Below are 14142 nucleotides of genomic sequence, written 5' to 3'. Positions count from 1 at the left end.
CGTTTTAAATATAAAAATGCAAATAGGCTAAAAGAGAAAGGACGGAAAAAGAGATTCTGTGCCAGCATCCACCAGAAGCACGTGGGACTGGCCGCACTAACACCAAAGTGGGTTTCAGAGCACAGACTATTACTAGGGATAAACTGATCCAAAAAATAGTATGTACCTAACAGAGTTCCAAAGGACATCAAGCAAAAACAAAACTGCAATGAGAAACACACAAATCTACCATTACGGTCAAAGATTTCAACACCCTACCTTCAAGCACTTGCATAACAAGCATGCACAAAAATGAGCAAAGGTGTACCAGACTCGAACAGCACTACTGACCAACCTGGCCTGACACTTACAGAATTCTCCACTCCACGCAGCAGGATCTCCATTCTCTCCATGTGTACACCGACCACTTACCCAGACAGACCATATTCTGGGCCACAAAAAAAAGTCTCCATAAGTTCAAAAGGTTTAAGACATACTGTACAATACAAAGTCTTGGCCCAAATTCTATTATGAATCAGTAACAGAAAGATCCATGAAAATAAAATCCGCCAATACTTAGAAAGTAAATAACACATGAATTTTTTAAAAAATCAGGTATTAGGAAGTATCTTGAACTGAATGTCAGTGAAACACAACATACCAGCATGTCTGGCATGTCGCTACAGCAATACTTAGGAAGCAATTTATAGCACGGAGTACCTATATTAGGGGAAAAAGGCCTCACACACACGACCTTAGCTTCTACCTTAAGAAACTGGAATAGAGCAATTTAACCAAGGCACTGGAGTTGGACGTGATGGAGTGTGATAGACAGCTGTTGTTTTGTTGCCTTACACCCCCTCACTATGGGAAGTTGTCCGTCACCACCCATTCCAAGGGATTCTGGGGGGACTCAGATTCACCATAGCCAATATCTTGGAGTATGAAGCCCATAATAGTATTCTATTCCCCTGAATTTAGTGACTGGTCCAAGATGTGCCAACAGTAATCCAGGCTGGGGCCCCAGAGACCTTTCCTGGGATTTATCTATATTTTAAATATACTCAAGTCAGGAAGATGTCTTTTTTCCCAGGATTTCCAAACCAGCTAACGTTTAAGTCTAAAGCAACGTGTGCCGGATCCCTGCTACCTCTCGCACAGGAAGACTCCAGACCACGGGACGGACGGGCCAGAGAGCAGCAGAGGGGAAGAAGGGAGAACCTGAAGGCTATCCTCTGAGCCCCTGGATCTACGCAGGCGTGAAGCCAAACTGTTCCTCTTCTTCTGGTGACCTAAGGAGCCAATCAGGTCCTCTTCAGGCTTAAGCCAATTTGACCTGTTTCTACTGCTTGCAGTTAAAGGAGTCTTGCATGACAGAGAAGTGGAGTGAACTGGTAGTAAAACATTGGAGATGGTGGGCATCTAAAACCAGGTCTCACTGCTACCGAAGCTCCCAGTTAAATACGATTTCCTACTTGTGGGGTCAGAGGGACAGAGGCTTGTGATTCAGAACGCAGGGGCTGAGCAGATGGGAGTGGCTGTGAACTTGCACCAGGCAGGGCAACAGCAGTGGCTTTGACACCAGGAAGCCTGACATGAGATGCCTTTGAGAGAAACCACTCAGCTCCGCCTGTTTGCAGAAGCAGCCTCACCTCAGACCCCCAACCCTTGCAAAAGACCCAAGAAACATGACAACAGGACAATGGCATATTTATTTACATTTGGACCAAAAAAGGCTTACAGGCGTTTTTTAATTAAAAATAATGACGATGATTTAAAAAGTAAGAAAAACCAATGATGCGTAAATCCTTTACTAGAAGTCCAATTCCTTATTCCCCCCCAAAAGAGACTCTCTTAGGGAAAAAAGAAATCCAAGATTTGAAGAAACAAGATTTCATTATCATTCTCTACTGCTTGGGCTCCCTTTTCTGCAACCTGATTCTTCGTGGCTGCCACGGGGCACAGGGGCGTCACTGTGAGTCAAGGTTGAGAAGTTCACTGGTGGGGCTGGAAGGGACTGCTGGAGGGATCTGGGTGGGTGGGGGGGAAGAGTGTGTTCCTAGCTTAACCAGCATCCTGACCTTTGTCTTGCAGTGGGGGTCCCAAAGGGGAGGGAGCAAGGGTGAGTGACTGTTACTTAGTCCCTAATCCCTGGATGGGTTTGGTCTCTTACAATTTAAGAGCAAGTGTGACATGAACAGAGTGGGTGGGGGGTTTAGCCCCAAGAGTGTTGACAAAGGAGCCAGACCTGCCATGTTGGCGTCCTTTAACTTGGGGAAACCGGGCTCCTCGCCTATTCCCAGGAACCGGGGAAGAAATGACAGAACTTACCTTCCATCTCTATTCTCACCAGCAGTTTTCTGGGTGTCCCCCAAAGGAGGCAAGGACTCAGATGGGGGTGGGGGTGATGGGTTTGGCTAAAAGAGCTGTGCATGGGCACTGAGGCTGGGGGATGTCAGGCAGCCAAGGCCTCTTCCCAGCCACCTATAAGAAGAGGTCTGAGGTCCAGGCCTTGTTCTGCCCTGGAAGTGGGGGAGGAGAGGCCCTGCCACCAGCACACCTTGCAAAGAACAGCAGCCCCCCAGGAAGGGGCTGCCAGAGCAACCCTGAGGGGTGAAGACCCTCAGCCTGGACAGACACATGGGTACTTGGCTTGGCTCTGGAAATACCTGGCCCTAGATCCAGGGTTTCTTGGCACAAAAACAGTTCAAGTCTCTTCTCTGGTCCAGCAAATTCCTGCTGCTCCCCAGTACTTCCGGGGATCTCCGTGTAGCCACCAAGACTGGGCTTGCTCCTGGTGATAAGATGACCCAGAGGCCTGGCTGGCAGCCCTGCCGGGGGCAGCCCTGGGAAGAGGCTGGGGAGGCGAGGAGAGGGAGGAGAGTGGCTGGTGGAGGCAGGATGGCACTGAGGACGTGTGTCCGGCTAGAGCTGTGCTTGTAGCGGCGGCATCAGTGGTGCGGATGGGCGGTGAGAAGCTCGGGGACCTCACTGGTGCCCCCGCAGGCCCAGCACTCCTCTTCCAGTTGGTTGTGGGATGGCCAACAGCCCTGAGAAACTGAGGTGAAGACAGTGACCAAAACCCAGTGTCTCGGTGCATTTATCCATGCTGGATCCATTGTTAAAAAAAAGAACTAAGGAAAAAATCCCTAACCCCAAATAAACCTGAACAGGTCCGAGAGTTCCTGCTGGAGGGAACTTTCTTAGCACTGAAGAAAACACCGCCCACAAAAAACCTTATCCCCCACAGAACTGGAATAAGATGATGAGGAAAAATGCAAGACATATCTACAGGCCCTCCCGCCCCCACGCAGCCAGCCCCGGGATCCAGGAATGCTGTGCCAGGAGTTACATTCCAAACGAGCAGGCGTTACTTTATTTTGCATGCCTGCAGCTCCCCACGCAGGGTGGCCTCCTGTCCGTGGACGGAGCGGGCCTGGCCGTGGCCTGCCCTCATCAGTCTATCTTCACTGCTGCGTAGATCTTGCGGACGAACATGTAGGCTGCATAGAAGCCAATGGTGCCCGTGAGGAGCCAGAAGGACAGGACCATGAGGGCAGTGTAGCCAAAGTAGAGGAGGGAGGGAATGAACTCAACGATGTCCAGCTGAGGCACGAGTGGGAGAGAGAAAAGAAGGGTGGACGCTTAGTGCCAGCCTGCCATGGCCAACTGCCCCCCCCCTCCGTATCAATCTCATGGTGAGGCTGAAGCCTGGTAGAAGAGGGGCTTGCTCCAGGTGGGCAATGAGGGGTGGTGGGGCCCGCAGCCACAGCGAAACTTTCTCAGTACCGGGGCCCACACATTGCCTTGGCTTCTCACAACCACCATGGTAGGTTATCAGTCCGTGTTACACAAGGGCACATGGAGGTTAAACACCCATGGTCATACAGCTGGAAGTAGAAAGAGCTGGGATTTGAATCTGGGGATCAGAGGGCTGGGAGTCAAAGGCTCAATTCATCCGATCTGGGCCATTTCTGGCTAGAGTAAGAGGGGGAAGGAGTCTTTCCAGGGAAGGGCCCATGAGCTCACTGCAAGACAGGTATAGCCTCAGAGGTGAGGGCCAGAGTGCAGCAGGTGGGAACAACCACAGCTGTGCCATCTCTTCACCCTCCACGGTCCCCAGTACAGTGCAGTGACACTCCTGGAAGGCTGGAGCGGCAGACAGGGAATGCAGGACGAGAGAGGTGTTTAAGATGCCAGGCTTAAGGACCAGAGAGTCACCATACGCCTGCGCCAGCCTACAGTTCTCTCTTCCTTAATCGCTTCTGTCACTTTTTGTTAACATTTCACTGGGATCCCACCTTAGGGCACTCTGTAGAGTGCAGACGCCTGGGCGGGGAGGCCCAACATCTGTGCTGTGGTGGAACCTTGGTATCGAGACCTGCCCAGCACACACGGGCCTGAGTGGGGCCCGTTCCAGGGCGCGTGGGCGGACACATGGTCACAAAGTGCCAAGAGCCCAGAAGGAAACAACAAACATCACTGTTTTGAGACTTTCTCCCCGAGGTCAAACAGTCTCAGACTTGGGTGAAGCCCATGTTTTAGGGTCAACCCCCCATCTCTCCTTTTGTAAGCTTTCTGGCGGCTGGAAATAAAGTGTGGGTGACGGCGGTGGGTGTAGGGGACAGGGCAGTTGTGTATCCAGTGGTAAAACCAGAACGGGATGAGGCAGAAAGGCAGTGGTGGAAAGGCCCCTTGAATCCAGACAGGCCAAGGAAGGCAATGGGGATGGAGGAGGTTTTTAGAACAGAGGACTGGGCAGAGGAATGTGAATCCCAGGGACCGGGCAGGGGCTGTTAGGACTTGTTTGCCTGCACCGTCTCCCATCTCCCTCCCGCCCAGTGTTCGGGAGCACCCACTCGCCACTTTGTGGGGCTGCCGGTCCTAGGACAAAACTTGAGCTAGTCAGCCAGAGTGCCCCATCCTACTGGACCCGAGAAACAGTGAGGGATGGCACAGAGCCCGGGCCAATACAGTCTTCCCTGGGACTGATATATGATGGTACCAGACAGATGTTCCTTTCATTCCCGGGCTGCCGGGGGCCAACTTTCCACTTTGTGGAAAGATCCTGCCTGCTAACTGAAGCCGAGAAAACGCACACAGAACTGGGGCGTGGACACAGCACCCCGCCCTTCTTAAGCTTTGCAGTTATACCAGCCAATATATTCCCTTTTCACTCAAGCCAAATGGAATTGGCTTTTGGTCACTTTCTACTCAAAACAGTTCTGATTCATGAGCTATAAAGGTGGGAAATTACCCGTATTTCACCGTGTATAATGTTTTGCCCAAATTTTTGAGGGAAAAATAAGGATGTGCATTATACTTTAGTACCTGAAATACCTTGTATCTGATACCTTGTATCTGTGGTTGTGCTTTGTGATTATTTGTTACATAAAACTTTTTGTGCCATAATCTGTTTAAAAATAAATGACAAAATTCCTTTATAATACAAAAACAAGCACCCAACTATAAATAAACAAATAAGTGAGTGAGTGAACTAAAAGTTAAAATGAAAGATTATTTTCCTGAAAGTTTGGGCCAAAAACACGGGCAGGCATTATACACAGCAAAATATGGTAGATTTGTTCTGGAAGATTCCAGGAATTCTATGGTCTGAAGACAGAAGTTACAAGGAGGCAGGTGGCAGTGCACATCAAGAAAAACTCCAATAATGACAGGAGCTGCCCAAAAAGAAAACGGGAGTGTCGAGGGTGGGGCATTTCTTCTGTCACTGGATTTGCTAGGGCAGGGGTCCGCAAACTTTTTCTTAAAGGGCCAGATTATAAATAGTTTAGGTTTTGCAGGCCATATCATTTCTGCTGAGCTACTCAACTCCGCCATAGTGGTGTGAAACCAGCCGTTACATAAATGAAAGAGCATGGCTGGTTCCAAAAAAATTTTATAAAAATGGGCCCCTGGGTTACAGTTTACTGACCCCTGAGCTAGTGATTACTTGTTGGAATCACTGGAAAAGGGGGCACAGTCAGCACACTGGAAGCAGGGGTGCAGCACCGCACTAAGTGATTCCTAGAGCCCTTTCCAACCTGATCTGTTTGGGGAAGAACATTCCCAGCTTCAACCAACTGACCTATGACCCTTGTTTGGGAACACACCCTGGTTGCAAGTGGAGGACCGTCTGCTTTTGAGTTCTGAGGACCCAGAGCGCAGCTGGCGAGACCAAGTCTGCTGTGTTAGCCTCAGAGCGGAGGGCCCGCCGGAGCGCCCAGCCTCCTCTCAGTGGCCCACTTTGTTGGTGCCATGCTCATTCTACCAAAGCTGTTGTGGGCTGTTTGTACTTGCACTCGGGGCCACTTGGGAGACAGAAAGCTCTGGGAATGTGTCCGAGTTGGGTTAGCTAAGCTCCCTTTCATGCGCCCACGTTACCTATGTGGTCACACAGTATGGACGACCCGAGAGGCTGGTGAAGCCCTGGCCTGCCCTGTCCTTACTGCGGGGGCCTGAACGGAGCTGGAATGCACAAGGGAAGGGGCATCCGAGACAGGGTGCCTGAGGTCCCAAGTTCGGCTGTTTCATCATCTTTGTTAACTCTTCTTATTTACCTTCTTTACCCTCTCATGTTCTTTTTTCCTAGTTTCTTGAGGTATTATCAGTGTCTCTTATTTTCTATTAAAAGCAGTCTAAGGTATTTTTTTTCCTTTAAGTATTCCTTTGGCTATATCTCACAGGTTTTGCATGCAACATTCTTATGGGTATATATTCTGAAGGCTCCTGGCTCCCAAATACACAGAACACAGATTCTCTTTCCCTAAAAAGACGCATGTTCCAGAACAGAGACAGCTCTACTGTCACTGGTCCCCACAATGATGAGAAAGAAAGATCCAGGTACTCGAGTTTCCTCTCCCCCACCCTTCCCTGGAAGGGCCAAGAAGGCTTGTGAACAAAATAAGGGCGGTACCTTGTTAACAAAATAGAAGATGGCATAGACCAGGACATAGAATGCAGATCCCCCGGAGACCAGGAAATTCCTCCACCACCAGCGGTAATCCTGAGGAGGAAACAAAAGGGTCAGAACCTCCTCCCCAAGTTTTGAAGATGCCCTAGGGGCTAAAGACGCTGGGGTGATGGGAATGTTTTATATCTGGACTGTAACCGGTGGTTTTACAACTGTATGTATTTTAGAAAACACACTAGAAGGGTCACCTTTACTGTTTATAAAATATACCTCAGTTAAAAAAATTGACAACAAAAGAACAGCAGTAACAACTAACACGTAAGCAAACGCTCCCCCACGTGCCAGGCGCCATTCCAAGTTCTGTACGTGAGTCAGGCCAGTTCCACCGCGGCTGCAGCCCTCCCAGCCGGGTCCCACTGCTGTCCTCACCACGTGGGGACAGCACAGGCGTTAAGCAACTGTCAACCAAAGCTCCTAATGACTGAATAAATGGAGGCTCAGACAGAGGAAGTGACCTCAAGACCTCATGGCCAGAAGGAGACCACACGGCAACTCAGACAGCTTCACTGACCCATCAGTGTTGGACCCAGGCCCCCACCCCCAACTCCTGGCCCCATCCCCCTTACCTCTGCACACAGCTGAAAGTACACCATGACGATGCTGATCTGCGAGCAGGACACCACCAGGATGATGAAGACGAGGAACAGGAAGCCAAAGAGGTAATAGAACTGATTCTCCCAGATTGCCTGTGGACACATCACAGCTGGCCTTCAGCTAACCTGCCTCTACCCAGTGGCCCTGTCTCCTGGCATACCCTGCCTGGCCTCAGGACACCATCATGATGCCACTGGGGCCTGTGGGCCTGGCATGTGGCTCTGACTGGTCCCTCCTCCCTGGAGCAGAGGGTGAGCCAGGCTTAGAAAGTGGCTGGGGCATGGCTGACCCTGTGATGGGTGGGCCCCAGACTCAACACAGCAGCTTGTAGAAAGTGACAAACCCCACCCCCATCCAAATGACATAGCAGCCACCACCACCCAGGGGCAGCTTACCACATGCCAAGCAAGCCACATACTTCATGGATATCTCCACATGTGAATCTCTGAAAGTGTGGACTTTTATAGCTGAACAAGTCAAGGCTCAATTTGGCTGGTGACCAGCCCAGGGTCACACAAAGAGAGTTGAGGTGGCTTTCCTGGGGGGCAGCCAATCCATCCTTTGACCCTTTTCCTCGGCAGGGTTGGGTGGGCGAGGGGATCTCAGCAAGGAGGGGCTGGGCCACTCCAGAGCAGTGAATACTTGTCCAGCACTGACCTGGTGCCAGGCACTCTCTGTGCTGGGCACTGAGTTAGGTCAGAGAGACTCCAATGGCTGGGAGGAACCCTTCTGCCAATTTTCACCTCTGCAGGTCTGGCACCGGAACAGTCACTATCCCAACAGAGCCGTGATTTGTTTTTTTTAAGCTCAGTGGAGGACACTTTTTCCTTGCTTTTAGAGACGGAGTGAGAGAAGGAAGGGAAAGAAATATCGATGCAAGAGAAGCATCAATCGGTTGCCTCCTGTACATACCTGGACCAGGGATCATACATGCCTGGACCAGAGACTGAGCCTGCAACTTAGGTATGTGCCCTGACTGGGAATGGAACCCACAATCCTTTGGCTACAGATGATGCTCCGACCAACTGAGCCATAGCAGCCAGGGCCACAACTACAACTTAACAAGCATTTTCTGAATTTCACCAGGTACTATGCCTTTATAGACATTATCACATTCCAACCTCACAATGGTCCTGACAAGTAGGCCTCATTCCGCACCACTTTCCTGGGAGTTTTGAGTAACTCAAGTAAAGATGTGGACGAACTTGGAAATCAAAGCAGATGCAACAACACTGACAGCAGTGGTGACCGAGTGCAGTATTACTGAGGCAGCTTCTCTGCACTGAGCCCTCCCATGCCAGGCCCTGCACATACACCCTATCTCATCCGCCCGTCCAAGCCGTTCCGAGAGGCAGGACTATGACCCCATGTCAGAGGGGAAATGGGGGCTTCAAGAAGTTAAACAGCCCACTGAAATCTCACAGGCAGTAAGAGGCAGAGCCCCTAAGTGAAGGGGCAGGGAGCGGGCCCACAAGAATGAAGGCTGGAGGGGGGGAGGGCGGGGAGCAGAGAGCACTACTCACGCTGAAGATGAAGAAGAGCTCGATGAACATGGCTCCGAAGGGCAGGATCCCAGCCATGAGAACGCTGCGGCAGGACAGGGGGGTGACGGTGAGAGGCTCGGCCACAGGACGCCCAAGGCTCCCTCCCCGGCCAGCCTGACTGAGAAGGCGTGCGTGGTGTGGTGCTTCTAATGCTTCCAGAATGCTTTTGTACCATGACAGCCTCTTGAGAGGTAAGCATCGTTCTCTCCATTTTATAGATGGGGAAACTGAGGCATAGATGGGTGAGGTGACTCCCCTGTCCTGGTTGCTGGGCCACCACCAAATCTGGCAATAACTCAGACCCCTTTATCATGAAGTCTGTTGGAGCCAGCTGCGCTGCAGAACACCAGCCACAGCGTCCTCAGGCGGCGGGGCGGGCGACCTTCTCCCATGTCTTCCTAAGGAGACGGCTCAGAGCAGTGTGGGCCTCACCCACTCCAGAAGGGCCCCGCTGGAGACTCACCCCACAAATCGGTTCATGTACCACCGCTGTTCAGGGATCTGCCGGGGAATCTGGTTGGTGCGCACGGGGTTGTCATACGGCTGCTTGCGGAAGCCAAAGTAGTAGCCCAGGTAGACGAGGGGCAGGGAGATCCCGAACCACATGCACAGCAGCGCCACCATGGTGGGAAAGGGCACCTGCGGGGGCACAGCACCAGGAGGGACCATGAGGCCCTGATGCCCAGGCTGGCGGCTGTGCAGGGGGCCAGGGGACCTTCTGGGCTCCCAGGGAAGGAGGGGCACAGCAGGGCCACCATGGTGGGGAAGGTCCTGCAGACACGCCCCCACAGGGTTCCTGGCCGGCACTCCTGGAGCTGACAGCAGCCTCGGGGAAAGGTGGAATGCACACAGTGGGCCCCCTAGGCTGTGAAGGTGGAACTTCCGTGTCCCAGAGGCTGTCACCCAGGGAGGGAGTGGGAAAAGGACAGGGAAGGGGGGAACTGAGAGCACAAGAGGAGAGAGAGGCCAAAATGAAGGGACATTATGTGTCTGGTATGTTAGGTGAAGAAATAAAGGGCCCCTGCAGTAACAGTGTGCTGCCCATTTTGTTAAAATAAAACCCCATAGTGTACCACCAGGTAATGAAGCAGGTTATAAACTGTGTGTCTGGAACTCCGTTTCAATAAAAACACCAGTATTTATATGTGTAAGTGACTAGAATGACCTATGCCAGAAAGTTGACAGTATTTTCCCAGCTGAGATACAGAAGATTAGAACTGATTTTTCATTTCCTTTTTTAAATGCACTTATTTCTTTTTTAATTTTTTTTATTTATTTACTTATTTTTAGACAGAGGAGAAGAAAGGGAGAGAAACGTCAATGTGCAGTTGCCTCTTGCACTCCCCACACTGGGGAACCTGGCCTGCAACCCAGGCATGTGCCCTGACTGGGAATCGAACCAGCGACCCTCTGCTTTGCAGCCCAGTGCTCAATCCACTGAGCCACACCAGCCAGGGCTCATTTTCTTTTTCACTCTTTCTCTAAAGTATTATGCTTTCATAAGAAACATGCAAAAAAGAAATGAATTCATATATGTCAAGTATTTAAAATAGGACTTATTCCAAAGTAAGCACCATATAAATGTTTGCTATTCTTTTGTAATTTTAAATTACATAATTTTATTTTTTATTTTCCCCCCCAATTTTTTATTTAATTATTTTTCAAGTACAGTTTTCTATTTGATTTTAAATAAATCTTAAAAAAAAAAAGGAAACAACTGAAAAACCACAGAGTAAAGATCTGCATAGCATTTATCCCTGGGTGGTTGGATTATGGGTTATTTCTGACTTCTTTCTTAACTGCTCTGTACTTTCCAAAATTTCTACAAGTGTTTTGTAATGAGCAGTTGGTAGCTGGGAGAGAAATGTTGAAAGAGAGCAGGAACACAGGTACAAAAAAGGAAGTGAGAGGAAGAGCACCAGCCGGTTTTCCCGAAGCACCTTCCAGGACTACCGGGAAGAACTGGGCCTCGGGCAGCCTGGACTGGAGCCTCAGCCGCACCTTCAGCGAGCACCTGTGGGTCCAGGGGAGGCGGCTCTACCTGCTGTGGCTGGAAAGGCCAAACACCTGCCCCTCCTCTACCACGGCCTTACTAATGGGTCAAGACCCCCTCTCTCCTGACCCTCACCTGAGTTTGCAGCCCTACTCAGTGAGTCCTGGGCAGTGCTAACAAGGATGGGCTGGCAGGATTTTCCTCTGAGGGCAGGACAACCCGCAGGGGCTGGTGCTGAAGCACAGGGACTCGTGGAGGTCAGCCCCGTTTGGGGTACTGACCTAATAAACTCACACCAGGCAGCTTTCCTTGGCTGGGACAAGGGGAAACCCCCCGGTTGGCCCCTGGCTGTGGAAACCTCCCTACAGAGAAGTAAGCTTCAGCGAGCTAACTGAAAAAGCCCACAGGAAGGCCAGGGCTCGGGCCAAAAGACAGGCAGGGCAGGGGAAACCCCGGCTAGCCCTCAGCTCCTAGGGCTGGAAAGAGAACTCTGAAGGCCGAGAAGAGAGGGGAACAGCAGGAAGTGAGCTGCGGGAGTGGGGCTGCGCACAGCAGGCCCTTCCTCACCGGGGAGGGCACTTACCGCTCCTGATGAATGCTTTCCCCAGATGAAGCAATTCAGTATGAAGCAAATGCCGAAAACCACACCAGGGTACAGCGTCGCTGTCTGGAAGCAAGAAGGGCCAAGTTGGGGAGCTTCATTTAGGGAGCTCCCACCTGTCTCAGTGGGGCCCCCACACTACGGGTTCTCCACCCACCCCTCCTTCTCCTCCAGGACTCAAGAGTCATTCCCCCCAGAAAGCAATCCCTGATCCCCACACCAGGCAGGGCTCCTGTTCTCTGCCCTCTCAGATCAATGAACTGCCCCTTTCTTGCCCTCATTCTGCTCTGTAATTACCTATCATTGTTAGCTAACCAATGTCTGCCTGCCCCAGACAGGGGGAGAGTGTGCCCCCTGTTCACTGATGTATTCCCAGACTTAGAATGCAGCAGCTGCTCCATAAATATTTATTGAACAAGGAGTGAATTAATACAACTTTTTTTAATAGAGAGGGGAAGGGAGAGACAGAAACATTGATTGGCTGCCTCTCATATTCACCCCAACCAGGGACCAAACCTGCAACCCAGGCACGTGTCGTGACCGGGCATCAACCCGGCAACCTTTCGCTTTGCAGGACGATGCCCAACCAACGGAGCCACACAGATCAGGACCGAGTGGGTATAATTTCTACAAATCATTTATGTCTGGGTCCCAACCCAAACCACCTAGACTGGTGGTTAAGCTTCAGTCGAGTCTTAGGGCCAGCAGGTGCTGAGCTGTACTTGTACCATGTCACTTAGTCCTCACTATAGGCCTAGATGGGGACTGAGGACAAGAGGACATGGAGGCCCAACGATGTTAAATACAAACCCCCCCAGTCGGTTAAGGACGGAACAGGTTCAAACCCAGGCAATCTGACTCTAGAGCCCCTGCTCCTGATGCCTGTGGTGCATTCTATTCAGCTAGAATCTCTTGGGCTGGAGCCCTGGCACATAGAACCAAAGTCCCGGAACTACAGTCAAGCCTCCTTTGCCACTGTGGCTGCCTCAGCATCCGGGGGATGGGGTGGGGGTGGCGCACTGACCATGATGCCTGAGCACCTCTGCAATCTGGTGCTCAACCCCCGTGCCAGTGCCAGAGCCTCCCCACCCAGAGACTGGTCACTGCCCTGGCACGCTCCTGGGTCTGTGTGTGTAGAGTTGTCAACCCCTCAGGGTCTCCGCCTCCTGAGTGCTAATGCTGTACCAGGAACCTTTTTTGCTCGGTCTCTTTACATCTGCACAGCCATGCCCAGAGGCAGGTGCAACCATCCTCCATGGGAGAGACGGGAAAACTGAGGCTCAGAGGGCTGTTTGAGGTTACCAACCAAGGAAAGAACAGACCCAAGACTGGGTTCTAGGAGAGCCTGGAACCTGAGAATTCCCTGTGGCCACTTTCATCAATTTGAAACCCTTAGGCTGCATGCGGGGGATTTTACTGCATGCGGGGGATGTGGCAGCCAGAGCTGAGATGGTGTGACCTTAAACTCCGCCCCCCAGGCTTTCTAAATGATTTCAAAACGCTGGGACTGAAGGCTTCTCCGAGTTTGGCGCCAAGGGACTCCCTGGTCCTCTGAAGGCCTCACTTGCTCTGGGAGAAGGGGCTCAGGGCTCCCTGGGAGGTAGGGTCAGCTCCTGGCGTCCTTTGATTTCTATGGCCTGACGGGGGATAGAGAGAGCAGCATTCCCGCCCCTCAGGACACACTCTTCCCTGTCCATCATGCTGCTGCTCGGCCCCTGGACCGAGAACTCTCCCAGGGCCTGCCGACACTGCTCCCGAGGCGCCCAGGGAGAAGCTGCTCAGCACCTCACCAGCACTGGGAGGAGGCTGAGGGCACTTACACAGAAGGCTCCTTTCTTCCACCGATGGCCTTTTAGAGTACGGTACAGACGGCCAGCAGAAAATCCACCGAAAACCCTGTGGGAAATGGCAGGGACCCACACCAAGGGACCTGGTTAGCTGTAGCGCAGCTGGTGTGCGCCAGCCCCCGGAGCCTGCCCAGACACACCTACCCCATGAACATGAAGAGGAAGCAGGCTGTGGTCATGAGAGCTCCCCGGCTGGAGGGCGACAGCATCCCGAGCATGGCCACAACTATGGAGGGAGGGGAGAGAGAAAGTTGGGATGGCTGATCATTGCAGGCACAGTCCCCCATCCCAGTTGGCTGACATGACCCTGGGCAGATGGGACAAAATAAGTACACTCGCCCTCTCTACAGGAGAAGACTGGGTCTTAGCTGGGGTTCAGAGGGCGCAGCAGCTGCTGGGCCTTGGCTGGCTGCATCTTAACTGCAGCTTCCAGCCCACAGGGCACTTGCGACCAACCAGGCATTGAGCTGAGAGCTTTACGAACACCAGCTCACTGAATCCACCTTATCGACCCTGAGGTGGAGGTTAATTTCCCCATTTCTTCGATGGGAAAACTGATACTCAAAGAAGTTAAGGTCACAAAGCTTGGAGTTGAGATACAAACTTAGGCA

General features: G+C 51.7%; 2 protein-coding genes across 4 annotated transcripts in view; one reads left to right on the top strand and one right to left on the bottom strand.

The window, feature by feature from the left end:
• PLAGL2 (PLAG1 like zinc finger 2) overlaps positions 1 to 1828 on the top strand; it is a 33014-nt gene extending 31186 nt beyond the window's left edge. For both annotated transcript variants that reach the window (XR_005066106.1, XR_005066104.1), the window contains exon 5: positions 1073 to 1828. The gene's annotated coding sequence lies outside the window, so the exon portion shown is untranslated. The remainder of the gene's footprint in view (positions 1 to 1072) is intronic.
• A 185-nt stretch (positions 1829 to 2013) lies between these two features.
• The window catches only part of TM9SF4 (transmembrane 9 superfamily member 4), a 48853-nt gene continuing 36724 nt past the window's right edge, over positions 2014 to 14142 (bottom strand). For both annotated transcript variants that reach the window (XM_037043834.1, XM_037043835.1), the window contains exons 11-18: positions 13676 to 13757; positions 13505 to 13580; positions 11667 to 11750; positions 9554 to 9729; positions 9070 to 9133; positions 7519 to 7638; positions 6896 to 6985; positions 2014 to 3585 (exon numbers count right to left, since the gene is read on the bottom strand). In XM_037043834.1, the coding sequence (XP_036899729.1) occupies positions 3436 to 3585; positions 6896 to 6985; positions 7519 to 7638; positions 9070 to 9133; positions 9554 to 9729; positions 11667 to 11750; positions 13505 to 13580; positions 13676 to 13757 (842 nt within the window). In that variant the 3' untranslated portion in view covers positions 2014 to 3435. The remainder of the gene's footprint in view (positions 3586 to 6895; positions 6986 to 7518; positions 7639 to 9069; positions 9134 to 9553; positions 9730 to 11666; positions 11751 to 13504; positions 13581 to 13675; positions 13758 to 14142) is intronic.

Source organism: Sturnira hondurensis, unplaced genomic scaffold (assembly GCF_014824575.4).
Source record: "Sturnira hondurensis isolate 20B ecotype Veracruz unplaced genomic scaffold, ASM1482457v3 Scaffold0004136, whole genome shotgun sequence".
In the NCBI taxonomy this organism is placed as follows: Eukaryota; Metazoa; Chordata; class Mammalia; order Chiroptera; family Phyllostomidae; genus Sturnira; species Sturnira hondurensis.
Note: the sequence above shows the minus strand (reverse complement) of the source record. Positions and strands in the feature narration are given on the sequence as shown.